The 19190-nt window shown below is 38.8% G+C and overlaps 1 protein-coding gene across 6 annotated transcripts in view; it reads left to right on the top strand.

Annotated features, from left to right (window-relative positions):
- Positions 1-18914, top strand: part of FERMT2 (FERM domain containing kindlin 2) — a 93608-nt gene extending 74694 nt beyond the window's left edge. For 2 of the 6 annotated variants that reach the window (XM_024231727.3, XM_054530669.2), the window contains 9 exons: positions 822-956; positions 1955-2004; positions 3256-3380; positions 11347-11453; positions 11586-11807; positions 15162-15182; positions 15729-15853; positions 16475-16616; positions 17645-18914. In XM_024231727.3, the coding sequence (XP_024087495.1) occupies positions 822-956; positions 1955-2004; positions 3256-3380; positions 11347-11453; positions 11586-11807; positions 15162-15182; positions 15729-15853; positions 16475-16616; positions 17645-17818 (1101 nt within the window). In that variant the 3' untranslated portion in view covers positions 17819-18914. Of the gene's footprint in view, positions 1-821; positions 957-1954; positions 2005-3255; positions 3381-11346; positions 11454-11585; positions 11808-14602; positions 15183-15728; positions 15854-16474; positions 16617-17644 lie in introns of those variants that run through there. The other 4 variants (XM_024231728.3, XM_054530670.2, XM_063715580.1 and 1 more) reach the window with 3 other exon arrangements.
- Positions 18915-19190: the final 276 nt, after the last annotated feature.

Here is a 19190-nt window from a genome sequence, read left to right as displayed (position 1 = left end):
AAATGAATGTATTAAATGAATACTTTAGACATTTGGAGTGCCACTTGTTGCTTTGAAAGGTAACTGATTAAAATTTAAAGGTTCTGCTGACCTTTGTAGAAAACCTACGGCTTAACATAATATTTGTTCTAAGTCACTTACTGAAGTATATTTAAAATCAATAACCATTCTGTATCCCAAAATTTTCCTGTCTACATATGAGTAGTCATCACTACTCACTACTCTCTCTCTGCTCCCTCCCCACCCACGTTTATGTGGGTGTCCATGTGCGTACTCACGTACAAACATTCTTACATGTGAGAATACAGAGCATGAATCAAGGATGGGGAAAAAGTGGAGCTTTAGCTTTCGACATAATAATGATGACTTTCTCCTGGGTAATAGCAATGTACAGCATTCAGTGTTCATCAGTTTCTACAAAAGACCTTATGCATATTCTGTATGTCCATTCAATATTTCTTGATAACAGGCCCTGTTATAGACACAGGGCAGAATACAATGAAAAAAAAAAAGTCAAAAATCTCTGTTAATGTGAAGTACAGTTGAGGACCAGTTAACTCTCTTAAGTCTTAGGGCCCCCAAATGATGAATTCATTGGTATGTATCCAAAGACCCTACTTCTTTTGGATAAATATTTATTAGCAGGTTTAGGATATTGATTTCAGGTGCCATCTCCTTTATTTCCTATCGTTCTAGTTCCCAGACGTTTCTGTCTTTTCAAATTAGGTACTGAAAAGCATTAAATATAGATTCAGATAGTAATTTCATTTTAGAGTTTTACAGTTATAGCAATTATTTTAATAAAATAATTCTGGTTTCAGTATCATATCAATAAGCTGTCAATCATGACATCAGAGAATCATTTGAACAACAGTGACAAAGAAGTTGATGAAGTTGATGCTGCCCTTTCAGACCTGGAGATTACTCTGGAAGGGGGTAAAACGTCAACAATTTTGGTAGGGTGAATCTTCTTTTTACCTACTAATTTAGCTTGAATTGATGCATTCCATTTTGTGGATTTAGGTTCAAAGTATTTGGGGGTGGTGGAGAGAAATATTTAATGCTTTAGAGAGAGAAATTAGATGTTAATTTTTCAGGAACTTTGAGCAAAGTGGTTGTTTTATTTTGAGACAGCGTCTCGCTCTGTTGCCCAGGCTGGAGTGCAGTGGCACACGTCATAGGTCACTGCATTCTCAAACTCCAGGGCTCAAGCCATTTCCTACCTCAGCCTCCTGAGTAGCTGAGACTACAACCATGCACCACCACACCTGGCTAATTTTTTGTTTTTTTTAAGAGATGGGGTCTCACTGTGTTGTCTAGTCTGATCTCAAACTCCTGGCCTTAAGCAGTGCTCCCGCCACCACTGGGAAGTTTGTTTGTTTTTAAAGTAATAATGTATTAGTCTCTAATGCATTCAACAGTAAGAATAGATCTAATACTCTAATACTCTGCAAATTCTTTTACAAGTGGTGGGAAGACATTTCTGCAGAGGAAAATAATCTCAAGTCATGGTAAAAATCCACTTAGCGATGTGCACATTTGAAATACTACAAAAAGAAAAAAATAGATCTCGGGAAAATTGTGAAACGCTGGGTTTGGTTTTTAAGTATAGGGATTAGTTACTGCTGAAGAAACACTTCAGGCCTTTTACAAGGTACAGATTTATATGCAGCTACAAATAGTTTCAGCAGTATTAAAGATCACATATTCTTATGGGTTGTATAAATTGCCATTTTGATGAAAATTTTGTTAACCTTTTATGCTATTTGAAAATGCCTTTGTACCAAGAAGAATATGGTCCATAAGACTATGTAATGTGATTTTGTTGTTTAAATCTTTATCATCTATATTTTGTCCTGTTTATTAAGTAAGCTAGTTCTTGATACCGGATACCAAATATTAGAAAGAATTTCAAATATTAAAAAAATTAAAAAAGGATTTAACTCTCTCCCAGGGTGACATTACTTCTATTCCTGAACTTGCTGACTACATTAAAGTTTTCAAGTAAGTACAAAAAGAGGCGGGATTCCAAATATTAATACTGTCAGTTTTATAGTCATGGTCACATTATTGAAACTAACTGTAAGTTTGACTAACAAACACATCTACTGTAAAAGGATTTACCAGTTAGGTGAACACCAAATTACCATGAGAGAAAATAACCACTTTACGAAATTAAAATCACAATGCTCATTCTTTTATCAGATAAACATATTTGTTTAAAAAAAAAAAAAGATTGTGAAATCTAGATTGCATCATACAGATGCTGAAACGTAGTAATACAGTGGCACAGCCCCTCCGGGCCTCAGTTGGAAGCAGTACATAATGAACTGTGTCACTGCCAGCGATTATTTCCTCGTTCAGAGCGCAAGATTCTGTTGAACTCTGTTCATTTGTTCATGGAACATTTTATATAAAGTTCTAGTGTATCTGATCAAGATTTTTAACACTCTATCCAGCTATATTCCACAGAATCAAGAGAGCTCGGCATTAAGGCAGAGAGGAGAAAAAGGAAAGGAGGTGATGTGGAAAGTACTATTTTCTACTATATAAGATATAGAACTACTCTAGAATAAACCATTTACCATAGCTGAACATACAACAGTTCAAAATATGGAACTTCTGAGATAAGGGCATGATTTTAGATCCACTACCCTACCCTGTCTCCTTCCTCCGTGACCCCCCGTTCTCATCTACCTGCACCTTTCCGTACACACCCTCATGACCGCTCTGTCATCTTCCTTCTGTGTTTGATATTGGAGTGGCAAGTTAATGTCACCATTGGAATTTACCCCGGAGAAAGAAGCACTTCCCCCACTTTCAGTCCTGCCCGGTAAATTTGCATCTTTATAGAGGCTCCAAGGCAATCCTGCAGACACCCATAAACCTGGAGGTAATTACAGGATCTAGGAATTTTCCAATTACTGACATTTACTTCACCTTTCTTTTCCTACCTTTCCCATGTGATCTGCTAGTTAGTGATAGATGTGATGGCTACAGCTGCAGAATACTGGAACACAGGCCCTGGTGCCTTTCTCTTCTGAACGCTGTTTGTGTGATCTTCTAGAGTAGATTGAGAAGAGAGGCTCGCATCCAGTAACAGTAGCACTGACTATAAGACACTGACCAAGGGGGATCGATTTCAGCACATGTAAAACTTGACCCCAGACTTAATAGTGTGAAACTTTGCTAATATAGTGTTAATAAAGTTACTTCAAAGTGATTTTGTTGTTGTTAATTCTCTTTGATACATAGGCCAAAAAAGCTGACTCTGAAAGGTTACAAGCAATATTGGTGCACCTTCAAAGACACATCCATTTCTTGTTATAAGAGCAAAGAAGAATCCAGTGGCACACCAGCTCATCAGATGAACCTCAGGGGTAAGGAGAGCCTGGCACGGCTATTGTTGATGGTGGCATCCCCATTGGCCTAATAGTCAATGAGCCACTTGCTGGTATAAACAAGTTTTTTTAAAAATCAGTTTCTTTAGTCCTTTGGGTACTTGAAAAATGTTTAGATATGTCTCTCTTACATAGTCCTTTTTCACAGTTTTGAAGTATTCAATTGCACATAAATATCTTGTTGTAATCTCTGTGCAGACTTGACCTGAAATGTATGATTCAACTTTTCTTTTTTGTTTTTTGAGAGGGAGTCTTGCTCTGTTGCCCAGGCTGGAGTGCAGTGGTGCAATCTTAGCTCACTGTTACTTCTGCCTCCCGGGTTCAAGCGATTTTTGTGCCTCAGCCTCCCCATTAGCTGGGATTACAGGTGTGCACCACCATGCCCAGCTGCAAGGTTTCATCATGTTGGCCAGAATGGTCTCGAACTCCTGGCCTCAATTGATCTGCCCACCTTAGGCTCCCAAAGTGCTGGGATTACAGGCGTGAGCCACCACGCCAAGCTGATTCTGCATTTCTAACTTGTCAAGTAAGCTTACGTTGTCTTTTGATCTTCAGCATTAAGGACATTTAGAGTTTCCTTATTCTGCAGGGGCTGCCTCTTTGTCTGTTTTGGATTCTGCCTTATTTTAAGCCACGTTGTAGTCATCCCTGGGCTTTCGTCTTTGACATCCTGCTCTTCCTCACCCTCACTGATGACAGGCTGGTCCCACTCAGGGTCCTCAGCCTCTGAATTTTCCTGGCTCGCCAGTGGGGTAGCTGACACTTTCAGGGTTTGGGCAAGTCCTTCCTCTTTCCCTTTCCCAACACCTCTTCCTCACACAGTTTTGTCTTTGCTCTCATCCTGGCTTCTGAGGCCACTTCAGCATATTCCTCGGAGGCTTCTAGCTGACACCTTGAGTCTCACTGGTTTTCTCTTGTCCTGTCTTTTCAAATCCAAAGCAATCTCAGAACTAGGGGCTGGTATTTGGGTTGCTCATTTCCTTTCCCTCAGGGCGTTTGTGGCAGGCCTGCTTCCTACAGCCTGGGCTAAGCCTGGATGAAGCCTCAGCTATTGGCTTTGTTTTGGATTTTGTTTTTCCTTTTCTTCAGTAAGGTCTATGACCTACAGCTTAATTTTCTATTTCAGTGATTTCTTCTATTGGTTCTTCATACTGCTTCTTCACCTTTTTCATCTGATGATGCCCTGGCTCAGCTGGTAGGCGAATTTCCTCTCCAGATTAGTCTGGTTCTTCTGCAGGTAGATGGCATTCTGCTGCTCACTGTGATTTCTTTGCAGAGCGTTAATGAGCCTCTCGCTTGGGGTAATACTTTTCAATAAAATCACCTGGTTCACTTTCAGTTTAGATACCACTTCTCCAGAAAGCTGTATCCCCTGAGGACCACTCTCCCGTGAGCACACACCCTTGGCACGTGGCATGCCTTTTGGATGATGCAATCAGCTGGCTCCTCATTGTCTGTTCCACAGTCCTCTTACTGTATCTTCCCTTAGAGCAAAGACTGAAAAACTAAAATACACTTTCTAGACTCACCTCCAATGAGACTTAGATTCCAGTCAGGTGCATTCATGGGAGACTTAAATTCGGAATAGAGCTAAGGGGTTAGAGACACAGAAAATGAAAGGAGGGAGGTATTTCTAGGCACTGGAGCTAACACCTGCAGCCATAGTTTCCTGATTTCCCACCTGCTTGATTATAGCAAAGGTTGCACCACCCTTGGCAAGCCAGTTCTGAGTTATTCCTAGTGGCCCAGCCCATCTCTTCTTTGGGTACATTTGTACATACACATATTTTTGTAGATAAGGCAGTATATTCCTTTCTAACTCGAAGTATTCAGATGTGGACCTGACAACAGCACCAGGGAAAGGGGCTCCAGACTGATTTCACAAAAATGACTCCCAAAACAATTTCATTTAACACTTAAAACACAGAGGTGCTTTTCCTGATTCATATTTCTGAATTGTACTTAGTACAGTCATGTATCATTTAACAGTAGGGATACATTCTGAGAAATGTGTCAGCAGGTGATTTTGTCATTGTGTGAACATTATGGAGTGTGTGTACTTACACAAACCAAGATGGTATAGCTGACTGCACACCTAGGCTATATGGTATAGCTGATTGCTCCTAGGCTACAAACGTGTACAGCATTTTACAGTACTGAATACTGTAGACAACTGTAACACTATGGTAAGTATTTGTTATCTAAACATATCTAAATCTAGAAAAGGTACAACTTGGCTGGGCACGGTGGCTCATGCCTATAATCCCAGCACTTTGGGAGGCTGAGGCTGGCGGATCACCTGAGGTCGGAAGTTGGAGACCAGCCTGACCAACATGGAGAAACCCTGTCTCTACTAAAAATACAAAATCAGCTGGGCATGGTGGTACGTGCCTGTAATCCCAGCTACTCAGGAGGCTGAGGCAGGAGAATTGCTTGAACCCGGGAGGCGGAGGTTGCGGTGAGCCGAGATCATGCCGTTGCACTCCAGCCTGGGCAACAAGAGCGAAACTCCGTCTCCAAAAAAAAAAAAAAGGTACACTTGTATAGAGCGGTTTCCATAAATGGAGCTTGCAGGACTGGAAGTTGCTCTGGGTGTGAGTGGGTGGTGAGTGAATATGAAGGCCTAGGACGTTACTATACACTATTATAGACTTTATTCAATAATTTTCTTTCTTCAAACCTTTGCTTACTGTAACTTTATAACTACTTTTAACATCTTGACCCTTTTCCAATGACACTTAGCTTAAACATTGTACAGCTATACAAAAATATTTATATCCTTATTCTATATGCTTTTTTTGTATTTAGATTTTTCATTTTTTTTTTAACCTTTTGTTAGCTTAAATCACAGGCACACACATTAGCCTAGGCCTCCACGAGATTGAGATCATCAGTATCACTGTCTTTCACCTCTGTATCCTGTCTCACTGGAAGGTCTTCAGGGGGAGGAACAAGCATGGAGCTGTCATTTCCTCTGGTAACAATGCCTTCTTCTGGAATCCCCCTGAAGACCTGTCTGAGGCTGTTTTACAGTTAACTTTTTTATTTAAGTAGAAGTACATTGTAAAATAATGATGAAAAGAATAGTATAGTAAATACATAAACCAGTAACATAGTCATTTATCATTATCAGGTATTATGTACTATTTGTAGTTGTACATGCTACATCTTTCTATGACTGGCAGCAGAATAGGTTTGTTTACACAGATGTGAGCTATGATGCTACAACAGCTGCAGTGTCACTAGGCAGTAGGAATTTTTCAGTTCCATTATAGTCTTATGAGGGCACTGTCGCTGTCGTATATGCAGTTTGTTGTTTACCGAAATGCTGTTATGCAATGTGTGACTGTATATTGTACATTAGGATAGACTTACTGTAGTTCAACACAGTGTTGAAATCTGTACCCTAGTACATGAGCTCTGCCTAGTAGTCACTTAAACTGTTGCTTTTAAAGTTACACAAATTTAAAAAAAATAGAAAAACTCAGTCCTGGGTAGACAATTGCTATTCCCACATGTTGGAATTCTGTAATTTACCTGAAACTCTTAATTAGGCTCGCTACCTTCTCTCTCAGTCATGGGCGTTTCACTTTTGGGTCTCTGTCATTCTTTGTTGGCTGTCAGGATCTGTTGCAGCCTTCTCCTGCTTCCGTCTTCAGCTGCCCAGGACCAGCGTAAATGATCCACTATTGACTCTGAGACTAGATCTATCTTCTGGCCCCTGTTCTCACTGTCCCTGTTATATCTTAACCTTCTTCCTGTATAACTAAGAGGTCAAGTCCTGGCATGGAATTAATAAGTTTATAAGCTGTTCTCAGTTTTCATCCCACTGCTCCCAAGTCCTCTCGAAGGACTCATCACACTGATCATCACACTCATCACAGGCACCACACTGATAACACCTTGACCAAGAATCAAACGGCCTGGATGCTGCTCTTCTACTAAACGAGCCCTATGATTTTTGTTGTTTCATTTTTTGAGACTATGTTGTACATGCTTATCTCAAACTCTTGGGCTCAAGCGATCCTTCCACCTCAGCCTCCCAAGTAGCTGACACTGCAGGTGCATACTACTACACCTGGTTTAGATCTGTGATTTTGGAAAGATAGCACATCTGGGCCTATAGTATCTTCTTCTGAGAAATGAGAGTGTTAGACTGGATGCCAAGGCTTCATAGAGATCTAAAATGCAAAGTTCTTAAAAATTCATTTCAGCTAATACTAAGTGAACTCCTGTGCCACAAACTGTGCTGGGTACTAGAGATACAAGGAAGAACCACTTACAGTCTCAATCCTCAGGATGGTTTAGAGCATGTTGGGGAGATAAAATTACAATTGGGGTAATAAATAGTACTTTGGAAAGGAAAGGAAAGGAGCAAGGGGTAAGGGTGTTCTATAACTTAATCTTCAGTGAGGATGGAGAGACTTCATCGGGGATGGAGAGCCAGGCACAGTGGCACATGCCTGTAATCCCAGCTACTCAGGAGGCTGAGGTGGGAGCATCACTTGAGCCCAGGAGTTCAAGACCAACCTGGGCAACATAGCCAGACCCCATCTCAAAAAAAAAAAAAAAAAAAGCCTAGAGAGTTTTGTGCTGCTGGAAAATAGAATTTAAGGGGAAGGATGAATACTTCCTTAATAGCTATTGAATCTTATTCCTGCTAACATGAGAGATAGTCGCAGAAGAAACTGGCAGACGTTAGATGATAAAAATGGTAAGGAGATTGTTTTTTGAACTGGCAGCAGTGACGTGTCACTGAAAGAATATTAACACAAAAATGACAAGATCCATATTTATACCAGTTGTGGTGCAAAGGAGTCATTTTAGAGAGATGATAGTAATCCAAATTAAGGTAATCAACATGGAATGAGAAAAGGGGCAGATTGAATAGATACTGAGGAAGTTTGGTCAATAGTCTGGGTGATTTATTTGGGAGGAGGTTGAAGTGAGGTCATTTTTCTGACTTGTGCAATTGGGTGGATAGTGTGATACTGAGATAATGTAGAAGATGAGAAGAATGTAGAAAAAGGAGCTGGGTTTGGGGGGAAAGATGAGTTTAATTCGGGGATATTTTGAATTTGAGGTGCCTGTGGGATATCTATTTGGAGCTAGCCTGTAGACATTGGATTAGGAGAGAGATGCACATGCTACAGATACTGTTAGGGTAGCAGTTAGCAGTAATGGTAAGTGCAGCCATTGCAATGGTTGTCTGTAATGTGAGAAGACAAGACGAAGAATAGAACCCTGCAGATCACCCATGTTTAAGAGACAGGGCAGGTTAGAAGAAGGGGACCTTGCAAAGGAAACAAAAAAATGCAAAGGAAGACTATGGCAATGAAGTATGATGAAAGCTAAGATAAAAGTTGTTTCAAAAGGACAGAGTAGTCAACAGTGTCCAGTACTGTAGTAAAGTAAGGTAATTAGGCCAACATAGTATCTAGCCATGTAGTTCATGACCTTGATAAGAACAAGTTAAGTAGACTTCAGTGGTTTATTGAGTATGGAGCCAAAGTACAGTCATTGAGAAGTAAATAAGAGACAAAAATGCCTGGGCACGGTGGTTTATGCTTATAATCCTGACATTTTGGGAGGCCAAGGCAGGTGGTGGATTGCTTGAGCTCAGGAGTTTGAGAACAGCCTGGGTAATATGGTGAAACCCTGTCTCTAATTAAAAAAAAAAAAAAAAAAAAAAAAAGGCAAAGCTTTTTAATGAACCTTATCTATGACAAGGAAGGGGGAAAGAGGTAACAGAAAAGGGAGGTATGTTGTGGTGTAAGATGGGAGAGACTCAAGGAAATTAAATGCCGATGGAAATGTGGTAGTAGAAAGAAGGAAATCTAGTGTCTGAGAGGGAGGATCTCGGTGGAGCAGGGTTGCTGGGATGGTAATGAACTCGGATAGGAAAGCTGGAGGATGAGGGATGCCTCTTGCACTGCGTAGAAGCAAGGACAGCTAAGTTTATCTTGTAGGGTGGCAGGAAATGGATGGACTTCTGGTGGCTTTCATTTTCTTGGAGACATAAGAGGTAGAGTTGTCCCTTGAGACTAAGTGACATTGTAGAATGTCTGAGAAGATTTGAAATAGGCATTGTTGAAAATGTCTGTATAAGCACGGAAGGATGCAAGCATAAAGGGTCCAGTTGAGGTTGGTATCCATGAGTCTCTAGTGAAACCTTTTTTTCTTGCTCCTTCCCATCTTGCAGTGCTAAGCAGCCTGAGTATAGGCAAGGAAAAGTTAGAGGGATTTATTTACCTAGGGTGCAGATTTTGCTAGGAGAATGTATAATGTGAAGACAGTGAGTCTCGGCAGTTGGAGTTGTTGTCCAGTGAATGTGGTCCAGGCTCGTTGGGAAGGAGGGAGCTGTTGCTTCCTTCTGTTGCTGTTGGGGAGAAAGTGGAGGGGTTGCAGCATAGGGTTCCTCAAAGAGTTTGATGAGAGTTAGGATTAGAGATTGTGATCAGAATTGGCTGTTTGCATTTCATCTTTCAGAAGTACACTAATTGGGTAACTGAGGAAGTCCAGTGGTTGCCGTGGAAGTAGGTAGCCGAGGTGGCATGGAATGGGTGTTTGAGATGTGGCCCCTGTAGGCCTCTGAGCCTACACTAGTGCCTGAGTTACCACCCACTTTGTCTCTCCCTGTTTAGTTTTCTTGTTTTTTTAAAAGAGGCCTAATTATTATGGAATTGTGTACTGTAAATCCTCTTGAATTATTAATGATATTTATGCAACAGATTGTGTACTTTCAAACAACTGTTTTCAACTTTGCATGTTAAACAGTTTGTCACACATGTTCTCTTCATTCTAAAGCCTGTATAAAAGGAGATATAAAAGAAGAAATTTATATGTAGTAAATATTTTAAAAAGAAAACAAAGGGCAGGGGGGAATCTACCAAATTCATGGTAGGAGTTGCTTCTGGGGAGGAGAATAAAGATGGCCTCTCCTTTATCTAAAGTGTTCTTTTTATTTAATACTAAAATATTTATGTAGACAGGGAAAATGACAATTTTAACATTTGTTCTTCTGGATATGGAGTGTGTATGATCTTCTTATATTCTGTGCCAAGAGGAATTGAAAAATCAAGCCCTACTAACAGTTTAAAATTTTCTTCGTAGAGCTTACTGCATGATCATATGACATTGTGCTTTGTTCATGTCATTCTCGGACAATTGGAATAAGCCTTAGGAAGCTTTGACATGTGTATTATCTTATTTATCCTTAAATCATCCCTGTGAGGTAGAGTTCAAGGTCAGGAAATGTCGACTTAGAGAAGTTAAATGGCCCATAATGATTATTAATAAATGACAAAGAAAGGTCTGGAACCCAAGTCTCTCTGACTGCAGAGCTCTACTTCGCTATATTTATTATACTGTTACTACTACTTGTTTATGCCAACTATTATGCCATTATCTAACACCTAGTTCAGTAAATCTGCACTCCTTTCTGTAAAGCCTCCTACAAAGTGAATTTCTGAAGAGACAGAGTTTCGCTTTTGTTGCCCAGGCTGGAGTGCAACGGCGCAATCTCGGCTCACTGCACCCTCCACCTCGCAGGTTCAAGCGATTCTCCTGCCTCGGCCTCCCAGTTAGCTGGGATTGCAGGTGTCCACCACCACCCCTGGCTAATTTTTTGTATTTAGTAAAGACATGGTTTCACCATGTTGGTCAGCTGGTCTCAAACTCCTGACCTCAGGTGATCCGCCCGCCTCGGCCTCCCAAAGTGCTGAGATTACAGGCGTGAGCCACCACACCTGGCCTGAATACAGTTGTTTTCATTCCAGCTTCCCAAGTATATGTGTATGTTACCTTCTGCAGCAGATGCCTTCATAAAATACTATGGCAAAATCCAACATGTTAAGATGCCACAAAATTAGGGCTGCTTATATTGACTTGAGATTTCTTAAAAGTAAATTTAGCCGTTTTAATAATTAAAAATTTTTTGTTACAGGATGTGAAGTTACCCCAGATGTAAACATTTCAGGCCAAAAATTTAACATTAAACTCCTGATTCCAGTTGCAGAAGGCATGAATGAAATCTGGCTTCGTTGTGACAATGTAAGTTTTCCAGTTAAAAATACACTTCAGTTTTCTTGTATTTCTAAATGAGTTGACCAGTCATCCTTATATTTTATACTTGAAAGACCCGCCTCGTGATACATTGCACACATCAGTATTTCTTTTCTCCAGGAAAAACAGTATGCACACTGGATGGCAGCCTGCAGATTAGCCTCCAAAGGCAAGACCATGGCGGACAGTTCTTACAACTTAGAAGTTCAGAATATCCTTTCCTTTCTGAAGATGCAGCATTTAAACCCAGATCCTCAGTTAATACCAGAGCAGATCACGACTGATATAAATCCTGAATGTTTGGTGTCTCCCCGCTATCTAAAAAAGTATAAGAACAAGCAGGTACTTGCTCATTTTACTTCATCTACTGTTTTCTGCTGGTTTGTTTTTATAATTTTGTACATAACTTTGTTTTTCCCCTCTTGAACAAAACTTTTTAGTCTTAATTTTGTATCAGGTGGTTAGAATATAAAATACAGTTATAGTATCCCTAATCTAAACCTCTGAAATCCTCCAAAATCCGAAACTTTTTGAGTGCCAACATGATAATGCTCATTGGCACATTTTGGATTTCAGATTTGGGATCCTCAACTGGTAAGTATAATGCACATATTCCAAAATCCAAAAAAATCTGAAACCCAAAACACTTCTGGTCCCAAGAATTTTGGATAATGGATACTCAATCTGTAGAAAATAAAGTAACCTTTAGTCAATTTAAATTGGTCATTTAAAAAAAAAAAATCTTTATCATTTTAATAGAACAGATAAGGACGCAGAATAGTTAACTTACTCTAAACAACTTGCAGAAATCATTCGGTTAACATGGTGTTCTTTCAGACATTTTAGGGAATTGAATATGGTCTCAATGCTTTGTGTTCCTTAATTTATTTAATTTTATTCTGTATATAATTAAGTAAATGTGACATAAAGTGCAGCTAGCATTTCTCAACAAAATCTATAATACCTACTCTTGTTGAAATTGGCTTTTCCAGCTTTAGAAACTTTACAAGAGTACATTTTTAGCCATGTCTTTTCTTAACATTATCAGTCAGAACCTAACCAAAATTTTACACATAGTTACAAAGTTACACAGTTTGGTAAATTTTCATTGAAATTGGCTTTTGTTCACTCTGTTTAGAATTCTTTTCTTTGGAAATTAATACCATAAAAGGGCTGCTACTTAGGAAAATGGTTCTTTGGTACAACATAAAAAGTTCTTTACAGGGGAATTTCACTTGGGATAGGCCCTGGTATTCTCTGCCCCCAACATCATGCCATAAAAGGAAAAGGCTTCAGTTTGGGGGTGGGGGGACGAAGACCTTTAAAATAAACATTTTGTTTTTATCTGATTTTGCTTTAATCTTTGTTAAGGAATAATTTTAAAACATACTAAAAAGGCTCAATGAAATGCCCAGAACACGTATTAATTCCTTAACTTTAAATATAGTATTTATTATATGGGTCTGAAATTATTTCTACCTAAATGTTCAGAAGTTTTAATCACAGAATGTTTGTCTTTAAGTCTCAGAGGTTGTGTAAGCCTAGAAATTGTTTATCCCATGCTCATATGATGTGGGAGTAGTAAGGAATGGAGGAAATGCTGCCCTGGGGAACTGTATGGAATGTAGATTGTAAGTTAAAAAGGGAAAGTAAAGCAAGTGCTAATTTCATTTTTCATTCGTAGTTATTTAAATATTTTAAAATTATTTATACAGAATCTTGTTTCTAAAAGTGAACTTATTTGCCTTCAAAGGCAATAAGTAATTTCAAACCTGACCAATTTTATCATTTCACAGTAAGGTATCAGGGAGATGAAAGAGCTTAAACGAGAACTGCCACACATTGTTTTCACTGTCAACTATTTGTTTTCTCAGATGCCTTTTAAATGATAGTTCTTGACTAGAAACTATCAACTGAAGATTTATCTTTAACTGACAGGAGGACAGTTTGTGTGTGGTCCATGGTTAAAGATCCTTCTGGCCTTGCCTTTCATGTTGCCATCTAATCAAATGCACATTTTTAACCCTCCTTTCTCTCATTAGAGTTATCGGTTAGATTTTTTGGTGTGTATTTTGTTCTTTTTGAGGCAGAGTCTCTCTGTCTCCCAGGCTGGAGTGCAGTGGCACCATCATAGCTCAAGCGCACTGCAGCCTCCATCTCCCAGGCTCAAGCAATCCTCCCACCTCAGCCTCCCTAGTAACTAGAACCACAGGCACGCACTGCCACTCCAGGCTAATTTTTGTATTTTTTGTAGAGACGGGGTCTTGCTATGTTGCTTAGACTGGTCTCAAACTCTTGAGCTCAAGTGATCCGCCTGCCTTGGCCTCCCAAAGCACTGGGATTACAGGTGTGAGCCACCACACTCTGCTGGAATAGACTTATAAATTGTTGGCCAGGCACAGTGGCTCACACCTGTAATCCCAGCACTTTGAGAGGCCGAGGCGGGTGGGTCACTTGAGGTCAGGAGTTTGAGACCAGCCGGGCCAACCTGGTGAAACCCCATCTCTACTAAAAATACAAAAATTAGCCAGGAGTGGTGGTGCACGCCTATAATGCCAGCTACTTGGGAGGCTGAGGCAGGAGAATCGCCTGTACCCGGGAGGTGGAGGTTGCAGTGAGCCAAGATGGCGCCATCGCACTCCAGCCTGGGTGACAAGAGTGAAACTCTGTCTCAGAAAAAAAAGAAAAAAAAAATTGCTTCCAGAGAGTAGCGACCATGATGTTATTGCCCTGGTGCCTAGTAAGTAGTGACATTTGTGTGTCAGATACCACACTAGTCACCTGGACGTAGTGCTCAGTAATTATTAAGCTATATCCAGTTGCATTCTGGAGGCTGTAGGAAGATGTGCTGGCCACAAGGACATTCTTCCCTACCAGGGCATAGACTCGTAGTTTTCTTTTGGGTCTATCAAAATAACCTGTTGTATTTAACCTACTTTAATTGCCTTCAATTATACATATATTAACTAAACATGCTATGGGTATTTTTAAATATAAATATGACTCTCAAACTGGATTTTTAAATTTTGAAGAATTATTCTATATGTTGATTTATGTTCATCTAAATGGAAATGACTAATGCCATAAAGCTGAAATTCCTCATGTAGTATACGGCATCTTTTTATTTTCCCTTCCAGGAAAAAGGATGCAAAAAACACATGGTAACTGAGAGGTTTGCTTTTCTTGTGGAAAAAAAGAAACAGATGGGCACTGCACTTATTTTATGCCTTCAAATTCTTATTTCTGAAAAGCAGTGCATGGATTATATTATCTGACTAAATCTGAGAAGACTTTAAAGGCTTTTGGATACTTTTATTTTGCTACTAAAATAATTGGCTTTACCCTAACCAGTGAGAACTGGGTACACGATGTAGGGGGAAAGAAGTATTTGCTCATTTTATCTTCTCCCTACAAATTTCTACCCTTAGGTTCTTTAGCAACATTTAACATTCTAAAATAATGTGGAGCGTTTCTCAGTGTTCTAAATGGAAAGTAATTGCTGCTTCCTCATTTTCATTTTTCATTCTTGCATTTACTTTGCTTGGTTTCTACCTAAAGTAGTTTTTTGCATGACTTTTGGCTGGAATTTTGGTTTGCAGGTGACCGCAACTTTTTCTTTGCTTCATTGCCATTTTTTCTGATTGCCTGTTTTTTTCTTTCTGCTTCCTTTTTCTTTCCTCGCATTGCCATCTACAGCCAGGCTATATAAGAGATTTGGTAAGTTCACCATATTTACCAAAAAAGAAAAAGAATAAATAAAAATTCATAGCCACAACCTTCCCTCATGGAATTTACCCCAGTAGTGAAATTTAAATTTAAAATAGAAATGATTATGGTGATTTCAAGTACCTTAAAGCTGCTAACAAATATTCCTGCTAGAAACATGTATTCCAGGTATTCATTCTGATTATAGATGTAGTGCTAAATTTAATTAAAACTCATGTATATGTGGATTAGAATGTGCTGTTCTGTAATAGTAGTACCGTTATGTGTATGCATTTGGAATATGTCTCAAGTGTGGCAACTATGTACTCCTAGTAGTACTTTTTGTTGATATATGAAAACTGAAATTGACTTATTTTGAAAAATCGTTATACATTACGTTATTACAATGTCCAAATGTAGCTTCAGATATTTTGATTTCAACTCTTACAATATGATTTTGGGGTATGAGGTGCGTAATTCAATCTTTTGATCTTTCGTCTCAGTTCTCCCATGAGAGAATAATGTTCAATGGTAAAGGTGATGTTTAATCATGTTTAGATAACAGCGAGAATCTTGGAGGCCCATCAGAATGTAGCTCAGATGAGTCTAATTGAAGCCAAGATGAGATTTATTCAAGCTTGGCAGTCATTACCTGAATTTGGCATCACTCATTTCATTGCAAGGTCAGTGGTTCTAAGCATCTATGTGTAAACCTTAATCTGCATTTTTGCTTAATCTACATCATGTAATTAGATATTAAACATTTAAAGCATACCTATGTAGACCCATTAACTCATATTACAGTAGAATTCTAAGATTGTTAGAATGTATTTTGTAAGCTTTTAATTTCTACATTAAAAATTCAAGATAATTGTGTTTGTTTTACTACTAAGAGAACAGCACTTGGCCAAGCACGGTGGCTCACACCTGTAATCCCAGCACTTTGGGAGGCCAAGGTGGGCAGATCACGAGGTCAGGAGATCGAGACCATCCTGGCTAACATGGTGAAACCCTGTGTCTACTGAAACTACAAAAAATTAGCCGGGCGTGGTGGTGGGCGCCTGTAGTCCCAGCTACTCGGGAGGCTGAGGCAGGAGAATGGCGTGAACCCAGGAGGCGGAGCTGGCAGTGAGCCGAGATCGCGCCACTGCACTCCAGCCTGGGCAACAGAGCGAGACTCCGTCTCAAAAAAAAAAAAAAATAGTACTCTTTTAGGGTTACAGAGAACACTTATCTTGAAGAAAAGCAGTCCAACATGTTCCCCCACAACGTGTTTTTAACTGTTCTTTTCTTAAATGTTATAGGTTCCAAGGGGGCAAAAAAGAAGAGCTTATTGGAATTGCATACAACAGACTGATTCGGATGGACGCCAGCACTGGAGATGCAATTAAAACATGGCGTTTCAGCAACATGAAACAGTGGAATGTCAACTGGGAAATCAAAATGGTAAACTCGTAACAATGTTACTTGAATATAGTCCTTCTCTGATACAAATTAGTACATTAAGAATAAAAAGGCCTATAAATTCTGATGATTATTTGTACCACCACCTCTTAAAGTACAGACAGACCATGGTTGACTATTCATTTCTCACTTAAATTTGCCTATTTCATAATTAGCCCAGTTACTAAAATTCTAAGTGCATAATTTGCTTAGAGTGTTGCCTTTTTTGTCTTTCTGTAATGGATAAAGCCGGTCTACTCAGAAATAGCAGCTGCTATTTGTTGAATGCCTACCCTGTGCCAGACATGATACTAGAGGCTTACATTAGTACCCTGTCTCTAAACCTCATCACAGCCTTTTAAGGTAGTTGGATTACCGTACGTTACAAATGAAGACACTGCAATATAGAGACCTGAGGGCCATCTGTGACCACGCACAAAGTAACTACAGAATCATTTCAAACTCAGCTGCTTTAGGCTTAAAAACCTGGCACATTTACCACTGTACATCATCATGTTGCCCCCGGTCTTGGAGTATACGAATATCATTTAAAATGAACCATCTTTTACTAATAAGTCATTTGATTTAGGATCATATTGGATTTATTGTATCAATTCCTATTACTTCAAAGAATCTTATATTTCTGAAATACTCAAAGGTGATACCTAAAGTTTAAATATCTGAAGCGAATATTAAAACACAGGAAGTAGGCTTTCCTCCACGACTTGAAGAGAGGCATTCACATTAATTGAATCACCAGAGACCATTTGAGAACTGAACGACCTAAAACCCTTGCATTCCTAGTCTTCCTTTTCGGAACATGAAAACTTAAAAGTGTAGGGGAAGGGCAATAAACTTAGCTTCTTCTTTGGGACTTAAAGGCATTATTAGTTTAGGTTTTAGACAGACTGATTATTTGAGGATCAACAAGTGTTTTGTGATAGGACAGACTTTAAGTAGCACAGTAGTTTTGTGTGGACCCAGCCACCTAGCATTTGGGACAGCACTGATGGTTCTTGTCTTTGTTCCAGGTCACCGTAGAGTTTGCAGATGAAGTACGATTGTCCTTCATTTGTACTGAAGTAGATTGCAAAGTGGTTCATGAATTCATTGGTGGCTACATATTTCTCTCAACACGTGCAAAAGACCAAAATGAGAGTTTAGATGAAGAGATGTTCTACAAACTTACCAGTGGTTGGGTGTGAATAGAAATACTGTTTAATGAAACTCCACGGCCATAACAATATTTAACTTTAAAAGCTGTTTGTTAATATGCTGCTTAATAAAGTAAGCTTGAAATTTATCATTTTATCATGAAAACTTCTTTGCCTTACCAGACCAGTTAATATGTGCACTAAACAAGCACGACTATTAATCTATCATGATATAATAAACTTGAATTTGGCACACATTCCTTAGGGCCATGAATTGAAAACTGAAATAGTGGGCAAATCAGGAACAAACCATCACTGATTTAAGCTAGCCAAACTGTAAGAAAGAAACAAGCCATCTATTTTAAAGCTATCCAGGGCTTAACCTATATGAACTCTATTTATCATGTCTAATGCATGTGATTTAATGTATGTTTAATTTGATATCATGTTTTAAAATATCATACTTCTGGTAGCCATTTAATTCCTCCCCCTACCCCCAAATAAATCAGGCATGCAGGAGGCCTGATATTTAGTAATGTCATTGTGTTTGACCTTGAAGGAAAATGCTATTAGTCCGTCGTGCTTGATTTGTTTTTGTCCTTGAATAAGCATGTTATGTATATTGTCTCGTGTTTTTATTTTTACACCATATTGTATTACACTTTTAGTATTCACCAGCATAATCACTGTCTGCCTAAAATATGCAACTCTTTGCATTACAATATGAAGTAAAGTTCTATGAAGTATGCATTTTGTGTAACTAATGTACAAACACAAATTTTATAAAATTGTACAGTTTTTTAAAAACTACTCACAACTAGCAAATGGCTTAAATGTAGCAATCTCTGCATTAATTAAATGCCTTTAAGAGATATAATTAACGTGCAGTTTTAATATCTACTAAATTAAGAATGACTTCATTATGATCATGATTTGCCACAATGTCCTTAACTCTAATGCCTGGACTGGCCATGTTCTAGTCTGTTGCGCTGTTACAATCTGTATTGGTGCTAGTCAGAAAATTCCTAGCTCACATAGCCCAAAAGGGTGCGAGGGAGAGGTGGATTACCAGTATTGTTCAATAATCCATGGTTCAAAGACTGTATAAATGCATTTTATTTTAAATAAAAGCAAAACTTTTATTTAATATTTATTTTTGTACTTGTTTTTAATGTTTACATAGTATTAATTTAGTAGAAATGAACTTCTGCCTTTTGGAATTGCTTTGCCTGCATGTTATTTTGTGAGAACAACTGGTTAGTATTCCACAGCATCGCCAGATAGAGATACTTTATCTCAAAGATAGTCTTTCACCTCAATTGAAAAACCCTCATTTTCTTAATACTTAAAAATGAATGTGTAATATCTAAATGTTAGAAATGTACTTATAAATAGAAGTTGGCTGTGGCAGAATTTGTTTTAA

Source organism: Pongo abelii, chromosome 15 (assembly GCF_028885655.2).
Source record: "Pongo abelii isolate AG06213 chromosome 15, NHGRI_mPonAbe1-v2.0_pri, whole genome shotgun sequence".
In the NCBI taxonomy this organism is placed as follows: domain Eukaryota; kingdom Metazoa; phylum Chordata; class Mammalia; order Primates; family Hominidae; genus Pongo; species Pongo abelii.
This window is presented reverse-complemented; position numbering and strand designations above follow the sequence as displayed.